The 20801-nt window shown below is 32.2% G+C and overlaps 1 protein-coding gene across 2 annotated transcripts; it reads right to left on the bottom strand.

Moving 5' to 3' along the window:
* Positions 1-1975: 1975 nt before the first annotated feature.
* LOC139527493 (phosphatidylserine decarboxylase proenzyme, mitochondrial-like) lies at positions 1976-20801 on the bottom strand. Of its 2 annotated transcripts, XM_071322984.1 has the most exons (6): positions 20687-20801; positions 16300-16513; positions 9407-9643; positions 6268-6553; positions 4578-4738; positions 1976-2298 (listed from the first exon to the last, which is right to left on the bottom strand). In XM_071322984.1, the coding sequence occupies exons 1-6, from the start codon at positions 20710-20712 to the stop codon at positions 2056-2058; spliced, it is 1167 nt and encodes a 388-aa protein (XP_071179085.1). In that variant the 5' UTR covers positions 20713-20801; the 3' UTR covers positions 1976-2055. The 2 variants fall into 2 exon arrangements, with proteins under 2 accessions (XP_071179085.1, XP_071179084.1); XM_071322983.1 differs by lacking the exons at positions 16300-16513; positions 20687-20801 and adding an exon at positions 11247-12103.

The raw sequence follows: 20801 nt of genomic DNA on the forward strand, positions 1-20801 counted from the left end.
AATGAAAAGGATGGCCATTGTAGAGCAATCACTCCGACAATTACATAAAGGTTACAATTTTTTGCACATTTCGATAAATGACTCTTTAGTGATGATCAAGGCAAAACCATTTAAAAATCGAATGTTTATTCCAAGGATGAAGAGCTAAATACCTTAAAGGACAAAAAAGTATAGCCAAAGACTCACAAAGAATCACAGTTTTGCATGAGGGAGGTATGTTCCTTAATTCAAAGTATTTTTCCATTTTGTAACCGCAAGTTTTCATAACACAAAATCCGTATTTCTATGCCAGTTCCGAGGTACTGGCTACTAGGCTGGTGAAACCAACTGAAACTATTAATCCACCGCCAGAGCATCAACAAAGAGGTAGCAATTTTTCTCCACCATATTCAAATTTCGACAATTAATGTCTCTTTTGTTATGCTCGAGGCCAAACCATTAAAAATCCTCAAAAACATGAACAAGAGTGCACACACTGAAATGTCTTGCCTTCTTTACTAATCATTGATGTTGATACTCCTAAATATAAAGCTTTATAACGACGGTCACATAAACTTAACATGAACCATGAAAATGAGGTCAAGGTCAGTTGAACCGTATGCCAGGCAGACAGGTACAGCTAACAATGCTTCCATACAACAAATATTGTTGACCTATTGCTTATAGTTTAAGAAAATAGACCAAAACACAAAAACTTAACACTGAACAATGAACCGTGAAAACCAGGTCAAATAAACCCTGCACGACTGACATATAGATCATAAAATATTTCCATACACCAAATATAGTTGACCTATGACATATAGTATTAGATAAAAAGACCAAAACTCAAAAACTTAACTTTGACCACTGAACCATGAAAATGAGATCAAGGTCAGATGACATCTGCCCGCTAGACATGTACACCTTACAATCATTCCATACAACAAATATAATAAACCTATTGCATAAAGTATGAGAAAAACAGACCAAAACACAAAAACTTAACTATAACCACAGAACCATGAAAATGAGGTCAAGGTCAGATGACATCTGCCCGCTAGACATGTACACCTTACAATCATTCCATACAACACATAAAGTAAACCTATTGCATAAAGTATGAGAAAAACAGACCAAAACACAAAAACTTAACTATAACCACTGAACCATGAAAATGAGGTCAAGGTCAGATGACACCTGCCAGTTGGACATGTACACCTTACAGTCCTTTCATACATCGAATAAACTAGACCTATTGCTTATAGTATCTGAGATATGGACTTGACCACCAAAACTTAACCTTGTTCACTGATCCATGAAATGAGGTCGAGGTCAAGTGAAAACTGTCTGACTGGCATGAGGACCTTGCAAGGTACGCACATACTAAATATAGTTATCCTATTACTTACAGTAAGAGAGAATTTAACATTACAAAAAATCTGAACTTTTTTTTCAAGTGGTTACTGAACCATGAAAATGAGGTCAAGGACAATGGACATGTGACTGACGGAAACTTCGTAACATGAGGCATCTATATACAAAATATAAAGCATCCAGGTCTTCCACCTTCTAAAATAAATAGCTTTTAAGAAGTGAGCTAACACCGCCGCCGCAGCCGCCGGATCACTATCCCTATGTCGAGCTTTCTGCAACAAAAGTTGCAGGCTCGACAAAAAACTGACCTCAAACAAGATGTGACCTTTGAACTGAGAGAGACCTGACAAGACAGTTTTGCTTGATAGAAGGTAACCATAATAAGAAGTTATACAGTAATTTAAAACACAAGATTGTAACACTATAAATGGTCAAGTTATGATATGATACAATCCAGATTCAGAAAGGCTATAGATACATGGAGTAAGCCAAACTTTTTGACTGTCAAAGTTTTAGAATACAGCAAATTTATAATTGTATTTCATGTATACATTGCTAATAAAAGGTAACGCTTCATGTCCAAACAAGTTGGGATTTTTAATGGTCAAAAAGATCACCAAAAAATTATATGTATTTATTATAAAAGAAAGGCACTTCTTCGTTGGTCAGATCCATTAACGTTTTAAGTGGTCAAAACAATCATAATAAATCTACATGTCTGTTAAATCCTAACGGTTGTCCATATGATACTTTTTGTCCTGTCTGAACTTTGAACTCAAAATTTCTTGGAGCTTCAAAAATAAGTACAATTGTTGACCCGAGATTAAATTCTCCAAACATGTCCCCTTTCTGGAATGATTTTCCCATCTCTGTTCCCTCTATTATACAGGCGTCACGGACATTGTTTCTATCTCCGTGATCTCTGTGGTTCGTTGTAAGTTCCTAGAAAATAATTGGAATATTAAAGAATGGAATTTGAGTAATGTGTAAGAATGTCTCTGTATGAATTCACTCTGATGTCAAAATAAACTGATAGTTGTTAATTTCTGTGTCATTTGGTCTCTTGTTGAGAGTTGTCTCATTGGCAATTATACCACATCTTATTTTTTATATGATTCATCTTATTGTAAATTCAGTTTAAGCAAAATTTTAATATTGTGAAGAAAATGAGGGAAATAATATCAAATATAAGAACTTACAATTTCCATTCTTATTACATAATTTGCATCAAGCATCCCCTTAATATCACATGTATTCTAATGCAACAACATTTTGATTGGATAACATTACTTATTTACATGACATCAATTGACAATTGTACCATGATCAACAAATACAATCATTTTAGAAAACATTGATTTCTTGCATGTAACTGCTTGTTTCCTCAAAGGGGGATAATTTCTAGCTTCTTGTTGTATACAGTTCTTTTTTATGTATGGATTAAATTTAAAAATAAACATTACAAAATGTTAAACTTAAGAAAGACTAGTACTGTAAATTCAGAAATTATTGTGATGTTTTTATAAATTGTGAAAAATGTGAAATTGTTATAATCGTCATAATTTAAACTCGAGTTTTGAAATATTTTATATGATTAAAACAGGATTTTTCTTAATATCACAAAAATTGAAATCGTGTTAAGTCTAAATGACAAAATCACAATAATAAATGCACGCAATAACTTCTGAATTTACAGTAAATGATATACTTTTAATATAAAAATATAAGAATATATCTACTTCCAGAAATCAAGAAAATATGGGCCACCGCAATTCTGTATGTGACTGTCCCAAGTCAGGAGCCTGCAATTCAGTGGTTGTCACTTGACCATATGGTGACCTATATATAGTATTTAATTTCTGTGTCATTTGGTCTCTTGTGTAGAGTTGTCTTATTGGCAATCATATCACATCTTTACATAATCATTATGTATGTACATGTACTAGTTTCCTGCTTCAAAGAACATATATAATTGGCTCCCCTTTTCTAAATACAGACAGAACAGTGATCAAGTTTTGTAATATAACAAGAAAGCTCATACATGTACATGGAAGAAAGAAACTGAGTTCAAGATTACAAAATTTGACTGCATTTACAACGATCACTTCAAATACTTTATTATTTGAGTTATCTTGTATATATATATATATATATATAAAGCTACATTTTTTGTATTTTTAAAACTAAATGTTCCACTGATACTAAAAGGTCAAACCCTGAACAGCTGGTGACAGGTTTAGACACAATATTCAAGCTCTGAATGTGGATTATCATTAAAAATGTGACACATCATAGGTTTCTGACACAGATGGAACGTACATAGTCTAAGAACAAAAAAAAAAAAATGAAATTGGACTTATACCCATTATGGACCCTTTAAACCTCAATGTGGACCCATTCAAAAAAAATGTAAATTCTTAATAAACAGTCAACTTTAGCATATCAAAAGACCCACAGACTACAAGATTTTGAATAAAACCCCAAGGAAACTGGTCAAGAATATGACAAAACAAGCAAGTTATAAAAGGAATTGTATCAGGATTGAAATTAGCGCTGTTCCTCATGTTCCTGTGGTCCGAGAAAAGTATTTGCGTCGTAATCAGCTAGTGATCCGGCGGACCAGTAGGAATTTGTCGATAAACTTCACTGATTGCATGGCAATCTCGGATTGTTTACAAACACATTTACCTGTGAAATCAATCACACGGTATTGGGGGGTAATAAGTATTACAATTGATCAAGTTAATTTATATCTTGGGTGAGTGTCCTTCACAAAATGTGTTCATTTTTGGAAGGAGTTAAACCGCCTGAATAAAAAAGATAAAATAAAAGTAAACATCTATCAATTTTAATTTTTTTTTGTTCTTAGACCATGTACATTCAATCTTTGTCAGAAACCTATGATTGTGTCTTTTTATAAGTAGTTGAACTACTGCAATCACTAACCAGTTAATACTGAAGTTGAGAGTTAGAACCCAGTTTGTGTGCAGGTGCACTTGACTCCAATCTTAAATGACTATGATTGTCAGTTTTCCTACTGAAGTTGGTGGTTTTCTCCAAGCACTCCAGCTTCCTCCACCAATAAATAGCACAATCATTATGGTGGTTAAAATCCAATCAATCAATCAATGAATATTATCAAAGTTGACCTTGCAATGACATCAATTTTCAGTCCTTTTAGTCCCCAACCATTCTTCAAGGCTTAACAAAAGTTTACAAACCTCATCACAGTATATTCTAATTGATCCTACGTTAGTTGCTCCAACGGCAGTGTAGCTAAAGAATCCATGTTTCCATGTTCCTGCATAAACAACTCTCTCATTAAAATTAAACAGACCTTCTATCCACCTGGCTATACCTGGACTAACACTTAGTAGATCTCCTAGAAATAATAATAAATACATGAAATATACATTATTAGGTATAAGTTCATGATGAATTCCATAATAAGTTATAATTTAGTGGCATTTTTGTGGTGGTATGGTTGTCAATATGAAAACTCTCCATCAGATACTAAATGAAGGACATAGAGTTAAAACATGCAAAATTCACAAAAATGTGAATCTCATGAATATTAATGAATCCAAAGTAGGTCTAAAACATGCTAAACGGACAAAAATGGTCAATTGAACCCTTCAATAATTATGAATTTATAATTGCCCTTGGATGGCTATTTATTCCCATGTTATGAACTTTTAGCAGAAACTAAGATAATGATCTATTAAATAACACTGTGCATATACATATACATGAGAAGGCAAAAAATGATTGTGGATTGTGCATGGTTTTTTTTGGTACATTGAACCACGTATTGATGTGTGAAGATTTGACAAAAAAATTGTAATCTTGTATGCAGACATTGACAAAGCCGTGATAATCAAATATTGAAGGAAATGCAAGTTTTCCTAAATCCATGAAAATACATACCAAGGACAATAAGGGAATACACAGTACTTTTAGATCTTCAAACAAATTCTCTTTTTATTATAATTTCTGCAACAAATGGGTAAAAATGATCTTTCAAGGGCCAATAACTCCTATATGGAGGCAATTGACGATTTCTTCCATGATAAGGTGCTACCTAACACTACAGGGAGATAACTCTGAAAAAATCAGCTAAACATTTTAATCATCTATTGTTTGGCAAATGTTTAAGAAATAATATTAAAGCTTCTAAATGATAAAAATAATTGTTTGTCAAACTGCTATATATCCAATGAAATTTTTCCGTGAAAGTGATTGGTTCAAGTTTTTTGAAATTTTTATGTTTTTTTCAAAGGGTCAAAGTAAATAATTTGTCAAAATTTTATGAAAATTAAACAAGCCAAATTAATTTTAGTCAAAGTGTTGGGTACCACCTTAAATTTGATAATATCATCATTTAAAGACAATAACGGGTCAATTGAAGTTTACTTCTGAGCTGACTTATTTGTAGATTTTATTGGTTTACTGTTTCTATTAAACTGTTAGCTATCAGATAGATGCCAAAAGCTCATTGCTTATCATACCACTCCTACTTATTTTTGAAACATAAGGGGGGGGGGGAAATGGTATTTCAGAGTATAACCTTTTTTTACAGTTAAGGAATTACTGTAATATTTGTTCTGTCTATGAAGAAAAAACATCAATTATGTGGTGCACACTGAATAATGTGTGTAGCAGTTTATTTTAAAATGTGCACCACAATTTTGATGTTATATCGAATAGACATAAAAAAAATTATTACAGACATTTCTTATAATTTAATTCTAAATTCCATTCAAAGCCAGAGTAATTCATGAAAAAACATTGATGACATCACGTTACCATGACAAAATTATGTTTATGAGCGGATAGACAAAACATTGTCAGCCAATCAGAAGGTGTGTTACATCCAAAATTAAATGATTTATAGATATACTGTTATCTTACCTGGAAAATGTCTCCTATAACTTATTTTCCAATCAGAGGCTGAATGAAACCTGTGATAATCTCCAGGGGCTAGATATACAACACAATGGTAAAGTTCATGTCCAGGTTTAAGTTTCAGTTTCTGATGGTATTCATCATCAGATAAATTATTTACATCGTCAATATCTCCTCTCCAGGTCAAAGGTCCTAGGAATCCTTTTAAAGAATATGTCACACCTTTAACTTGCTCTAATATTCCATTTTTACATATCCCATAATGCAGTATTCTTCCGTCAGCGGGACTGGTCTGAAATAAAATAAAAATAATAAAGAAATAATTATAGGACAAATTTGGTAATATTGTTAACCGTGAAAGTCCTATACACACCATACTGTTTTGGTGGTTCGATTTTACCCACATTTGATAATATTAGTAAAATTATATAATTCAATAATAATTTTTTTCAAATCCCATTTTCACCTATATATTTTCTTCCAATGTTATTTTATTGCCTTCTGAAGCATACACAAAGCATTAAAACACCCGGAATTTACATTTGATTTTTCGTCTACTGAAACATATTTATGAAGTAACCTTGTTTCGTTGCCATGCAAAGACGTAAAACATCATTTCGCAAAATTTTTGTTTTATGAAATTTTACCAAGAAAAATAAAAAGAAATGGACTGATGAGTTTATTTGCTGTAGTATAAAGATAACTTTATTAAATCTGAATTTTATCCTACGTAAACTGTGGGTTTGGATGTCGAAAAAAATTGTGAATACCTTTGGTAGTACAATGTATAATTAAGTTGGACGTAACACGTAACAGCCAGTTTTGTGTATTTATGCCCTTGTGCTAAAAGTAGATATACTGTAATTTTATTGTTTGACAATAATAGATCGTCATATTAGAATCTTTCATTATATAGCGGGACTTGTCTTAAATATAATTCAAAAGAAAAATATGAACAAATTCATATCTTATATGCGAATAAGATATGCGGTATGATGGCAATGAGATAACTATCCACCAAAGACGTATCCTTATATCATTGATATGTCAAGTCAATACATTATTTTTATCTATAGTATATATATTGAAAGGATTGATAAGTTTACCTGCACAGATCGTATCTAAATTTCCAGCCTCAGTAAACAACATCACTGTAAAATTTAAGATTTTTGCTTTACCCTTTGAAACAAGTTTCACAGGTACAGCCAAACTTACAATATTTCCCCTATTTTTTATTTCATGATTTCTTATTTATACCATATATAGCATGTATATATATGGTTATTTTCTTGTTAGCTTTAGTTTCATTATCTTGGCCTTCCATGGGGCAGATAACTCTTCACTGTTTATGGCCTTGTTGGTGGAATTAAATGAATGACATTCAATCATGTATAAGATGTAAAGTAGGGGAAGTTAGACAAGTAGGCACAAGTGCACATTTCCTGATATACATGAAGTATTCCATTTTGATCTAAATCCAGATTTGTTTAATGTTCTTTTTTCTGATAGAAATGTCTGTTAAACAAAGTAAACCCCATTATTAATTTTTAGCAGTTTTCTACAATGGTTTAAGAAACGCGCGTCTGGCGTATATATACAAAATTTAGTCCTGGTATCTATGATGAGTTTATTTATTAACAAACCCAGATGACCTTATGCTGTAATGAAATCAAATAGTATACCTATCTATGTTTTCTCTCTTAATACACATATTAGTTACATACTTATGTTTAAATCTTATATATAAAACTAAAATCTCAACTTTTTCATGCTTTGTATGGAAAATCAATTAAAGACATATCATATCATATTAGCTATCTTGACATACATATATGTGTCATAATATAAGAACATGAGTAATATAATATATTCAAGATGTTTTAAATTAATTTATATAGATGGGGGCAGGACACAACCTATGGTGAACTAAAAAGGGGTTTCTTAGGCAATTAAAACTATATATTATTTACTGGTGGAAATCTGAACCATTTCTCGGATATATAATTATTTACAATTTATATTAATATCACAGCTAAAAAATAAAAATTGAAAGTTCATTGGCAACACTAAAATGAGCTAACAAGTTTAAAAAAAAATTCAAGGTAGATAGAGTTTGTTGTGTTGAAGATTCTACCCTTCATTTGCCCTTTTTACCTTTTCGCTAGTTGCTATGGTTTTCTAGACATTAGTCAGCAAGAGTACACACATAATCAAATATCTCACCTGCTTTACTGACCATTGATTTTATGTTGAAAGTATAAAAGATAAATGTTTACTACAAGTATTACATAAACTTAACAAATTCCATAACAATGAGGTCAAAGTCAGATATATCATGTCAGGCAGACATGTGGCCACAGACCACAATTAATTCCTCTATCAGTTCTTTATAACCTTTTGCATCATTAAAAAAATTGCACCATGCACTTTTGTCCAATTTTTTGTGTGTGTAATGTATTGTCCTAGTCCAAATATATATCCAAAATTCAGAAAGATTGAAGCAATCACTTTTACAAATTTAGCCAATACACATCCATACCCCTATTGACAAGTCAAGAGATGTTCCGAAAACTGTAAATATCACCTTTTTGCACTTGACCTAATCACTCATTCCATATCAAAATCAGTTAAAATACAACCTCCAAAAATTTATTTGACCTCTCTTCTTTCATTTCCACCCAAAAAGATTTAAGGAATGAGTGAGGAAAGGAAAGAAAAAAAATTAAGGAAAAATACACTCTAATTAAAAGGAACTATATTCGTGGACAACGAAAAGCGGGGTCATTAATTGTGGTCTTGGGCCATGTGCACCTTACAATTTTTCCATACACCAAATATAGTTGACCTAGCTATTGTAATTGGTTACCCATGGTAATTGAAAAAAAAGAACTAAACATAAAAACTTAACATTGACCGATGAACCATGAAAATGAGGTCAAGGTCAGATGAAACCTGCCAGATTGACATGTAACCCTTACAATCATTCTATATACCACCTACATTTGAACAACAACGTATAGTTTATGTACCTAATCATGTAACTTAAATAGCCTTGAACACTGATCCATCAAATGAGGTCAAGGTCAAATGAACCTTGTTTGATGAACATGTAGATGTTGCAATGATTTAAAACATAGATACTCACTAGGTCATGCTCAGCATTAACAGTTCTCACTCCCGGTTTTAATGTTCTTCGGAAAAATTCACCTAAATTTTTATAGTTTCTTAGATCTGGGTCTGCAGCCTCATTCAATTTACAGTCAAACATCCATACATATAGCCCAATGAGGGGTCTTCTCATAACAACAGGTAATTCTAAATTGTTAATTGTTCCCCATGCTCTAGACATCACTTTTAAAGGCATTTTTCTGTACAGGGTCACCTGAAATAAAAACACATTGCTTGTATCATTGATATTAAATACATAAATAGGATTTAGATTGTCTGCATATCGTCTAAAATCATAACAGAAACAGATTCTACTTGTCTATGGTGGTATTTAATTATTTCAGTTGTCTCTGGTGATATTGATTTCAGTTGTCTCTGGTGATATTGATTTCAGTTGTCTCTGGTGACATTTATTTCAGTTGTCTCTGATGATATTTATTTCAGTTGTCTCTGGTGATATTTATTTCAGTTGTCTCTGGTGATATTTATTTCAGTTATCTCTGGTGATATTTATTTCAGTTGTCTCTGGTGGCATTTATTTCAGTTGTCTCTGGTGATATTTATTTCAGTTGTCTCTGGTGATATTTATTTCAGTTGTCTCTGGTGGTATTTATTTCAGTTGTCGCTGATGATATTTATTTCAGTTGTCTCTGGTGATATTTATTTCAGTTGTCTCTGGTGGCATTTGTTTCATTTCTCTCTGGTGATATTTGTTTCAGTTCTCTATGGTGGTATTTTTCAATTGTCTCTGGTGGCATTTGTTTATAATTATTTGTCAATAGTGGCATTTGTTAAAACTATTTCTCGAACATGTCATTTTTTAAAACTTCCATTAAGTATATTATCAAGGTTAAGTAGATTTTTGGTCAGAGGGAAAAATGATTCAAGGAGACTTTGCCTTTATGGTTAAACTAATGTTAAAAGTAGATAAGTATAAGACAGTGCAGTAAGATGTACTTTAATATAAGACTTTTATATAAGGTTCAGAAGGACACACAATCTAACATGTACTCTTAGTTCTTATCAGATCTGATGACCTTCAGTCCAATTCTCAAAATAAGTTAGATTAACCTAACTGGGTTGCGTTCAAAATCATAGCCGCTATGTAGATTTTTGTCTACTGAAGGAGTAGCCTAAGCCTAGCTGCTATCAATATCTATGTAGCAGCCAGCTAGCTAAACTTTCAATAGTCATAAATCTACTTAGCCCTATGTAGCTGCTATGATATCGAACGCAACCCAGTTAAAGGATACCTTACTTGTCATAAGAAAAGGTATCACACTGTTTAAAACTAGAAAAGATTGTATATTATATTATGGACCACTACCTAAGTTGAAAAGAGTTTTAACCCTTTTATTACATATGGACCACTCAGCTTAAGTATAAGATAGAGTTCTGACCCTTTTATTATGGATCACTAAGCTTAGGTAGAAGAAAGCGTTCTAACCCTTTTATAATGGACCATCAGCTTAATTCTTACAGAATATGTACTGATTTGTTATCATGGTTATGGACCACTTAGGTTTATGTTGAACAGAATTCATACTCTTTTACTTTAGACCTGACTTAGCTTAAGTCAAACAGAATTCTGACCCTATTATCATCGACCACTAAGCTGAAGCCGTGGCGGATCCAGGGGGGTCCGGGGGTTGGAATCCTCCTTTTTTTTGGATGATCAATGCATTTGAATGGGAGCATATAGTTGGAACCCCCTTTACTCTGGATTGGGAACCCCCCTTTTTTTAAAATGGATGGATCCGCCACTGTCAAGTCAAAGTTTATCATGGACTGGTACATAAATCTAAGAGAATTCTTACCGTTTTATTCAGTTTTTTCTTATGTCTATAAGCTCTTTTCTTCTTGTGTTTTATAAAATCAGTATATAACATAAGTTCCTTTAATTCTTTTGATGGGATACCCCATCTTAGTCCATAGAACTTTATTTGACGAGGGTCCAGTTTGGATAAAGCATACCACAGACGTTTCCTTGAATAATGATACAGTTTCTTCAAGAGTTTTTTAGACATGGCGTGTCGTCCAGAAATTAACAAAACCAGTAGAATTGTACTATAGAGTGTCACATAGATTTGACTAAAGTCCTCTGATTGTGAGTCATCAGATTTTGTTGTTATTGTCGTTGACATTGTTGTTTATTTTAATTATCACAATTATAGATATGTCTGTTTGTATATAAAAATCCAGATCAGTAATAGCCACAGATGTTCACATCAATAAATATCAGGCACTAGGATTAATATTTAGCCATGTTACTACCATGTATACAGTACTGAGTTTCTGACATGCATACAATGCTGAATTTCTTATAGCAGAATACAATCCCAGGAATGTTTAACTAGAACAACTGATAATCATTATATAGGATTAATCATGCTAGTCAGCATGCAAAGAAATTTACAGAACATTATTTTAATATTTATAGATTTTCTGTGTAAGTTGAAAGGTCAATTGAGTTGAAGGGTCATTATGGATGTCAGACCATATGTTTACAATGGATTAGGTTCACACTATGTATGGATATTTGTAGAATCACTTTATATTTAAATACCAGTTATTTATTCACTATACTAGCATGATATATGTACATGTTCATTGCTTAAATTCATTTAAATAGAAAGTCATACCGTTAAAATTTAATTGATAAATTTCATTCAATATACATGATATATATCTTAAAGTTTAACCATGGAGGTCAATATAAGATCATATAATACTTCCATGGTTTAACATACAGTAATCACAATCAACTAATCGAGTGTTTAACATATTAAGTTCTGCACTATATCCAGGGGCGGATCCAGCCATTTTAAAAAGGGGGGGTTCCTAACCCAGGACAAAGGGGGGGGTTCCAATTACATGTCCCCATTCAAATACATTGATCGTCCAAAAAAAAGGGGGGGTTCCAACCCCCGGAACCCCCCCTCTGGATCCGCGCCTGATCTCAGAGTGTATTATATCATTATAATAATGTCATTCAGTAAGTATGCTACATTTATTATGATCAAAGGTTAATTAAGATGCATTATACATGTTATATTGTGGTGTTAATCAAATGTATCCAGTTAAGTACTGGAGTCACAAGATAATGTGAATGTCACTTTCATCTTTAAATAACAATGAATAATGGACCAAAATTTGATAAATACAGACTATAAACTATGCTTTTAACATTTGAAATAATATCTAAACTATTTATTTCATCCACTCAAAGTCTACAAAAATGGTACAGAACCTTTAATTTTAAAGTTAATTTGAGGTAATAAACAGTGGTTTTTTTTAACTTTAGGATTAAACAAAATTATTGAATAATATTGAAGTTGCATAAAATAGTTCAAATAAGTCTATAAATAAGGCAAATAAGTCAGAAGTTCTTCATTATTATGACAAAAATGATCGACATAACATAAATATAAAATGAAATTAATTTAGTGGATCGTGAATATGTCAAAGAGACAAAAACCAGACCAAAGAGTGGAAAACAGCCAAGGCCACTAATACAGCAAGAAAATATAGCACCCAGAGACATGATACAGCTGGCCCCTAAATAAAAGTGTGGACAAGTTCAGTGATAATGGACATCATACTAAACTTTGGTATTTATAAAAGAAACTCAAATTAAAAATCATACAATGCTAAACTTTCATAAATTTACTTTTTTCAAAAAAGCATTGCAATCATTAGGTCATTGTAAGAAGATAATTTAAGGAAAAAGATAAACCCTTACTAAAATAAAATATTCAAATGTAAAGGCGATCTTCAACTAGTTGTGTCATCCTGAACATGTATGAAATATTTGCCACTGGACGTTCAGCAACCGACAATCAATCAATAAAACTAGATAAGTGTTCAAGACTGAATCATGTACTTCATCTTTGAAATTTTGGCAAGGATAAAATTTGAACAGACAAAATAATTTGGACAAGTGGTTTTCTCTTTCTGACAGGTATATTGCCATGGCCATTTTCCTAATGAACATGATGAGCAAGTTTAAAAATAAAGTTGAAAAAAAAATATTATGCATAAATCACCACTATCAATATTAACTGGCTTTGTATTGAGTTTGTGTATTTAGTCTATGGTTCTTACTTAACCCTTTATACACAATGTTATTTCTCAAAAATGATGTCCTGTTTAATATTCAAGAATAATGTGAGCTTATGAAGGTATAAACAAATACCAGACTAGTACCATCTCTTTATGTCTAATCTCTTGGCCTTGAATGGTTATTCATTTATGTATTTAATACTTTTAGATATAATATATAGTAATATGTGTTGTTCAAACTCATGCATGCCATCTGTTACACAATACCATAATAAAGTCAAATTTACACAGGAAATAATGTCTGGGTTAAACACACATTATTTAAAAGATAAAAACATATCTTAACATTTTAAAAATTTTATTATTGACTATTATTATTTTATCAACTTTCATCAGAGATAATCAGAGCCATTATATACTATTAAACTTAGAGATGTATATTGACATGATTTAATACATGATGAATAATAAAGCAACACCAAGAAAAACCTACGAAAGTACTGGTAATATTTGTTTCAGGAAAGTGTGACAAAGCACTCACAAGAAAATGTAAAATAACAAAGGAAAAATCCCCTGCAAAAAAAAAAAAACAAAGAGTCAAAAAGATGAAGAAAATTGGTAAATGTAGATTGTGTGAAAGAGATTTGAAAAAAATATTAATGGGGTATGTGTCCAGAAGACAAAGATGATACCCCCCCTTTTTTTTGCAGTAAAATGATACTACCCAAATCTGTACTTGATCTGAGTTTTGTGGTCATAAGCATTGTATATAATATTCATAACATTAGGTTGCGGCAATTAACTTAAGTTGGAGAACAGAAACAAAATATTCAGAAATTTTACATTTGTAAAGGGGCAATTAACTCTAGAACTGTAAAAATTATGCCACTTTATGTATACACAATGCTTATAACAAGCCAAAGCACAGATCAAGTTCTAGAGTTATGCCCCCTTACAATTGGAAAAATTGTCAAACTTTTCCATTCCATTCTCAATCTTATAGGCATGATTTGTTTAGTATATCTACATATGACCTATAGTTGTTAACTTGACGTTTGACCTCTGGTAGAGTCTAGTTATCTCATTGGCAATCAGATCCACTTATTTCTATGTTAATTGTGTAGGTGGGAAATCATGCAAAGTTATAAACCAAGGAAACAGAAACATTAACTTTGTTATGTGTCAAGCTTTGAAATATTATGAATCTCCAACTTTTGTAACCATGACGTATGTGTTTCTTAAAAAGAAATACTAAAGAAAGTTCCAAAACCAACAAAGTACACATTCAAAAGATCATTCTTTGAATAGAAACATCAAATTCAAAGTAGTAATTTAATGCGACATCAAAAATAAAATATAAAATCCTTGATCCCAAACACTCCATATTTTTGACAGTGTGAACAAAAGATAAATTAATTGAAAGTAACCTTAAAATTTCCCTATCATCAAAAAATCAAAAGAGACAGTTGATTAGAAGTATAAAAAAAATTATCATTGGTTACTGTGCATTTAAAGAGACACAACAGTTGTAAATAAATGGGTGAAAAGAACAGAGGTGGATCCAGCCATTTTTAAAAAGGGGGAGGGTTCTCAACCCAGGATAAAGGGGGGTTCCAACAATATGTCCTCATTCAAATGCATTGATCATCCCAAAAAAGGGGGGGGGGGCTCCAACCCCCGGAACCGCCCCTCTGGATCCGCCACTGAAAGAATGCTTGATAGACTTTAAATAGGGTGTGTTGTAAGAGTTACATATTATTATGGGAGGGGGTGTTTCAGTTTTCATAATAACACAGAAATTTTGGGTGCACTCAATGGTCTATTTTTATGTATATTTAAGAGGAATATTAGATACATATTTATTAATAATGAAACTTAAAACCTTAATGGAGGAAAACAATGCATTTTACATATTGTTTTGCCTATGTCCTCCTTTTCAAATTTCTATATATATTTTTCTATTTCTGGTTGATATAAAAACTTCAACATATATAAACAACCTTCACCATCTAATGGAATTATTTAAGTTCCTTGCTTATGACATAAAATTATCTACTGGGTATGACATTCAATTATCAAACAATTCCATTACTTCATTCATGTGGAAGGGAAACCTTGACCCCATTATAAGACAGACTTTATCCTGAGAATATAATTTTCCAATCATTTATAGTACAGACAGCTGTGACATTAGTGGTCTTTCTTATCATACCTGTATTTAAAGTTTGTAGTAGCGGATCCAGGGTTGGGGAGTTCCTCGGGTTGGAACACCCCCTTTTTTTGTATGTTCAAGGCATTTAAAGGAGACATATGGTTGGAGCTCCCTCCATTATCCTGGGTTTGGACCACCTTCCTTTATCCTTGGTTGGGACCCCCCTTTTCAAAATGGTCTGGACATTTTATAGCAATACAAACTTTCACTGAACATCTCATGTCTTTTTAAATTGGCATAAAATTCCCTGAGCCTTTGTTTAGGTGGCATGTAAATACCTGAGCCTTCGTTAAAGTGGCAAGAATTACACTGAGCTTCTGTTAAGCTGGCATGAAATACCATGAGCAAGCTGTTATTTAGGGTGAATGAAATACCATGAGCCACTCATCCTGGTCCTTTGTTAAATAAGCAAAAATAGACTGAACTTTTTTAGGTTGCTTGAAATACCATGAGCCTTAATTGTAAACGGTTTTGGAGCTTATTGAGTTCTGATTAATTTCTACCTGTTTATTTATAAAAAACATTTAAAATAAAGTGACATTTCTTACCACACCTTTGTTCAAGACAAGCAATTAAAATAAAATGACATAACTAACCGTAGAATTGTTGGCAATTTTTGGTTGGTCGACTGGTTGGAATTGGCAGTAGATATAATAAGATATTCCACCAAATGTAGTCGTTCCTATGGTAATCCATCTCAATTTAACCTTTGATTTTGACCTTTGAACTGTATGAACTTCTGACTGAGAAATCAGCAATGATTGTTGAATTCTACATTTTAAACAACTTTTTAATACACTAGGACCAAACCTGCAAAACAGATGAAAAGAATGACCATACCCTTAATAAATACAATGAAAAGTTGATACTGCAAATAAATGCAACCATGCAACCATGCAACCAAACATTTATAGAGAGAGAAAAAAAATCTTTTAGAAACAAGTGTTTCATAATAAATTGATTATTGTCTCTGACCAATAAGGATGCTATATTAACTGATCCATAACTCTATTATAAATTGAAGATGAACTTCATGTCATTTTAATATGTCAATTATAGACAGATCACATGATACATGAAGCTGTACATTTTAATGAAGGTTTTCATCTACTATCAGATAGTGAAAAATTACCTTTTTTTTATTTATAAGGATAATGTTGCTACAGTAGTTGCCAAAACCTGCAAAAACATTTTATTGTATATGTGTAGACCGTAGGTGGTTCAGCGGACTAGCACATCAGGCACATTGCAAGGCGATTTGGAGCCATAATATCTCAGTAGCATGAGTTTGAAACCAAGCCAGGGAAGAACAAAAAATTACATTGGGCTGATATTATATATACAATGTGTGTTTTGCCTTGTATCACCATCTCTGTTGATCTGATGAATAAAATCTGTCGTAGAGTTGTCACTGGTTCAGACGTATTTAGGCGTTATACATTTACAAAACAACACTAACCATTGCTAATAACAAAACGAAAGGAAACGTGAAATGTAATGTACAGTGTATCTATAAATATTTCAGATAACATATCTATCCTTCATCAGTATGATTATGATTTAAATTGAATCATATCAAATCTATTCTGATTAAACTATAACAATGTTGAAATTTATACAATAAAACAGTTGAAACATGATATGATTTATTTTTATACATCATGAGGGATATCAATTATCCGAAATATTTACCAGTTGTATAAAGAGGAATAACTCTAGTTTTATTTGTCTAGTAAAAAATCACTGAATCCACAATTGTCACAAACATATATGTTATTAACCATACATTCTATAAGCCATGTGTAGATGCCTTCCTTGAATTTTATCAGAATCCAATATCAAATACAAATTCAGATACAAATGTACTTTCAAAGTAACAAAGTACAAAATCTTTTATTCTGTTTTGATGTTATCATCATGATCATGGTTATGAACATTTTGAAACATCAATAAAGAAGTAAAGAATACATGACCTGAATGGAAGCAGCAAAATTTATCCATTAACGAAAGTCCTAAAGAAAATTTTAACATTTGTAATTTGGAGATTAATATCTAAATCCATAGGAAGATCCCAAGACATTAATCATAAATAATCTGTATAAACTAAATATAAAATATATAACTTTTGACGTCTCCTCTCCTTTTAAAGATAGTTAAGAAAAGAAAGATGCTGTTTTAACGAAAAATGTTCAAAAGCAAGAAAAATCTCTGATTTAAAACTTTAATTATCCTTTGACTTTAATAAAGGTAATTGATTAGGGAGACTACTTTAAGGTCGTTTGAGTGACACATGTGTTTAAAGCATAGTTTTACGTCTCAACTTTTTCATTTACGATGTTCAAGAAAAGAAAACTGTCCTTATCCAAAAGATTGGGAACAACCCCTTGAATGAGAGTAGCCCTTCAATGTAATGACTACACGTGAAATGAGGGCTCAATTTCATTTGATAAAAGCTTTTGTTTTGTTGTAAAAACCACTTCTTAGTATAAAAGAGCACATCAGTATTTTTCTTTAAAGAAACTTTCCCTTAGAACTATACTGGTACAGACAAGTGTCTGGAGGAACTCCGATTCATATGAAAATAAGAAGAGGTCGGCAAGAAGAGGCGTACAGTTTGTTCCCATATGAATGCCGACAATTTGTTGGAAAAGTCTACCTCCAAACTGTTATATGACCAAATCATGTCCATTAATTTTGTTATATTCCAGAACTCGTATCTTCTTCATTATAAAAGTATAGCATGTATAGTGGGCCACTCATTAGGAAAGTTGTTTAAAATACAACATGTACAATGAGTATTTTTCCCTTTTAAGGAGGCTCGAGGGAATAAAAATTTCAGAAAAAAATTAAACATTTGTTTTTCATTACAAATTTGATTTATTACCTTTTATAGTTGTTACTTTATCATATGGTACAAAAAACATTCAAAAAAATTAATTCGTGTTGGCCCCATCATTTAAAAAGTTCCAAATTATCTCCCTTTGGTGGAAAAATGCCATTTTTTGGCTTTAAAATTGAAATATCTCTTTTAACTCATCGGTGACCTATATTTTTTAATATAATTTCGATATATTCTGTACTTAAACTAAATTATTGTAAAATTTGAGCGATTTCTGTAATAAATTTCCTTTTTTATTTCGATATTACCTTTATTTCTCCTATTAGTTCAACAGAAAAAAAACACTTTTACAAAGATGTACGCTTCTTTCGAAGGCAGATTGTGAGCGCAAATGAACGGTGACCACATTTTTTTATTTCATTTTTCTATTAACTATAAGATAAAGTTCATTTATAGAAAAATATAGAGAAATCCTATATAAATGATTTAGACCCGCAAACCCCCTTAAGTTAAAAAAATTCTGTTGTTTTAAAAACAAAAATGTAAATGTTTAGTGTTTATTCATTAAAATGTAGACTCTAAAATAAGTTTGAAGGAATAGCCATAGACACACAATGGGGCAAAATCATCTTATTTAAGGGAGGGGGTAGAAAAAAAGGTAAATTTTAAACGAAAAATATATTTATGTTACTTGGCGAATAAAATAATAAAGTGGCATAAAATATATTGTCTTTAATGTGCATATTGTTATGCGTATTGTTATGTGTATTGTTATGCGTTTACTTTTCTGCATTGGCTAGAGGTACATTTTGTATAGGGAGAGGGTTGAGATCTCTGCATTTTTGTCCCTGACCCAAGTCAGGAGCCTCTGGCCTTTGTTAGTCTTGTATCATTTTAACTTTTAGTTTCTTGTGTACAATTTGGAGTTTAGTATGGCGTTCATTATCACTGAACTAGTATATATTTGTTTAGGGGCCATCTGAAGGACGCCTAGATCCGGATGCGGCAATTTCTCGTTGCATTGAAGACCTGTTGGTGACCTTCTGCTGTTGTCTGCTCTATGGTCGGGTTGTTGTCTCTTTGGCACATTCCCCATTTCCATTCTCAATTTTATTGTTTTGGCGAAAGAGGTGGCGAAAAAAATAATTGACCTAGAGGAAACCCTGATGATATACATGATTTAAATCCCATTTTGGCTATTAGTCTGTTAGCTCAAATAGCTCATTCACACCATACACTGATACAAGTTTGCCTCCTAGTTTCATTCACACCCTCAGTGGTGGATCCAGAACTTTTCATAAGGGGAGCCTGCTGACTGACCTAAGGGGGGACCGCTCAAGTCATGCTTCAGTGATTCTCTATATTATCAACCAAATTTTTCCTATGAAAAAGGAGGGCCGAGCCCCCCCTGGAATCGCCTATGACCCTAGTACTTTCCACAACCACATAATAAGAAAAACTTTATTTTGATTCAGCATGGTTCAAACATACAAACATATATAAGCTCTTGAGAGATTTTTACCGATAATAATGCATGTAATAAACATACTCTGTTTTTGTTTTATTCATTCACATGTGTCTGTAATTGTGACTAGTTGAGAGAAGCTGCTGTCTTTCTTTTACAAGTCTTAGAGATGAATGGCTTATAACTTGTTCTTTGATCATCTGACAATATCAGACATGTCAGAGGCAGATTTAGAGGGGTTTTCAGCCCCCCTCCTTTTCTGGGAATGATTTGGTTGATTATATTATGGAATCACTGAAACAGAACTGGCGGGGGCCACAGTTTTAGAATGTCACTTGATTGTTAAATGATAAAAAAACTTATTTAATCTTTATTGTGTCATGTGTGTGTAGCAATAGAGTAGTTCAAGAATAAATAAACCAAATATTCAAAACATATCAAAACATACTTTTGAATAGTATGCATACAGACCCAGGGTGTAACATGTGGGTGCAAACGTGAAAAGTGGAGGGTGTCAACGTGAATTAATGGGAGCGAACGTGATACATGGAAAGTCGACCTTTCCATAGAAACAAGTACGTGTGGACTGTGACTGCATTGCTAAAAGTGGAGGGAAATCAGTTCTGTACCTGTTAACTAATGTAGCACTTACTTAAACTAGATTGTTATTTGTTCTTACCTGATTTTATTTAACAAGTGGTTCATTTGTTAATTGTGTATTTCTTTCTAATTAATTATGTCATATGTTATGGAGTGGCGTCACATAGGAGTGGGAAAAGAAACCGGTGATACTG

The sequence above is a fragment of the Mytilus edulis genome, chromosome 6 (assembly GCF_963676685.1).
Source record: "Mytilus edulis chromosome 6, xbMytEdul2.2, whole genome shotgun sequence".
Taxonomy (NCBI): Eukaryota; Metazoa; Mollusca; class Bivalvia; order Mytilida; family Mytilidae; genus Mytilus; species Mytilus edulis.

Excerpts from the sequence above, each read along its gene's own strand:
- LOC139527493 (XM_071322983.1), bottom strand. The coding sequence starts at position 11,573 with ATGTCAACGACAATAACAACAAAATCTGATGACTCACAATCAGAGGAC. Across the intron at positions 9,644-11,246 it reads AGAAAAAACTGAATAAAACG|GTGACCCTGTACAGAAAAAT; the intron begins GTAAGAATTCTC and ends TTTTTATTTCAG. Across the intron at positions 2,299-4,577 it reads TTAGAATATACTGTGATGAG|GAACTTACAACGAACCACAG; the intron begins GTTTGTAAACTT and ends ATTATTTTCTAG.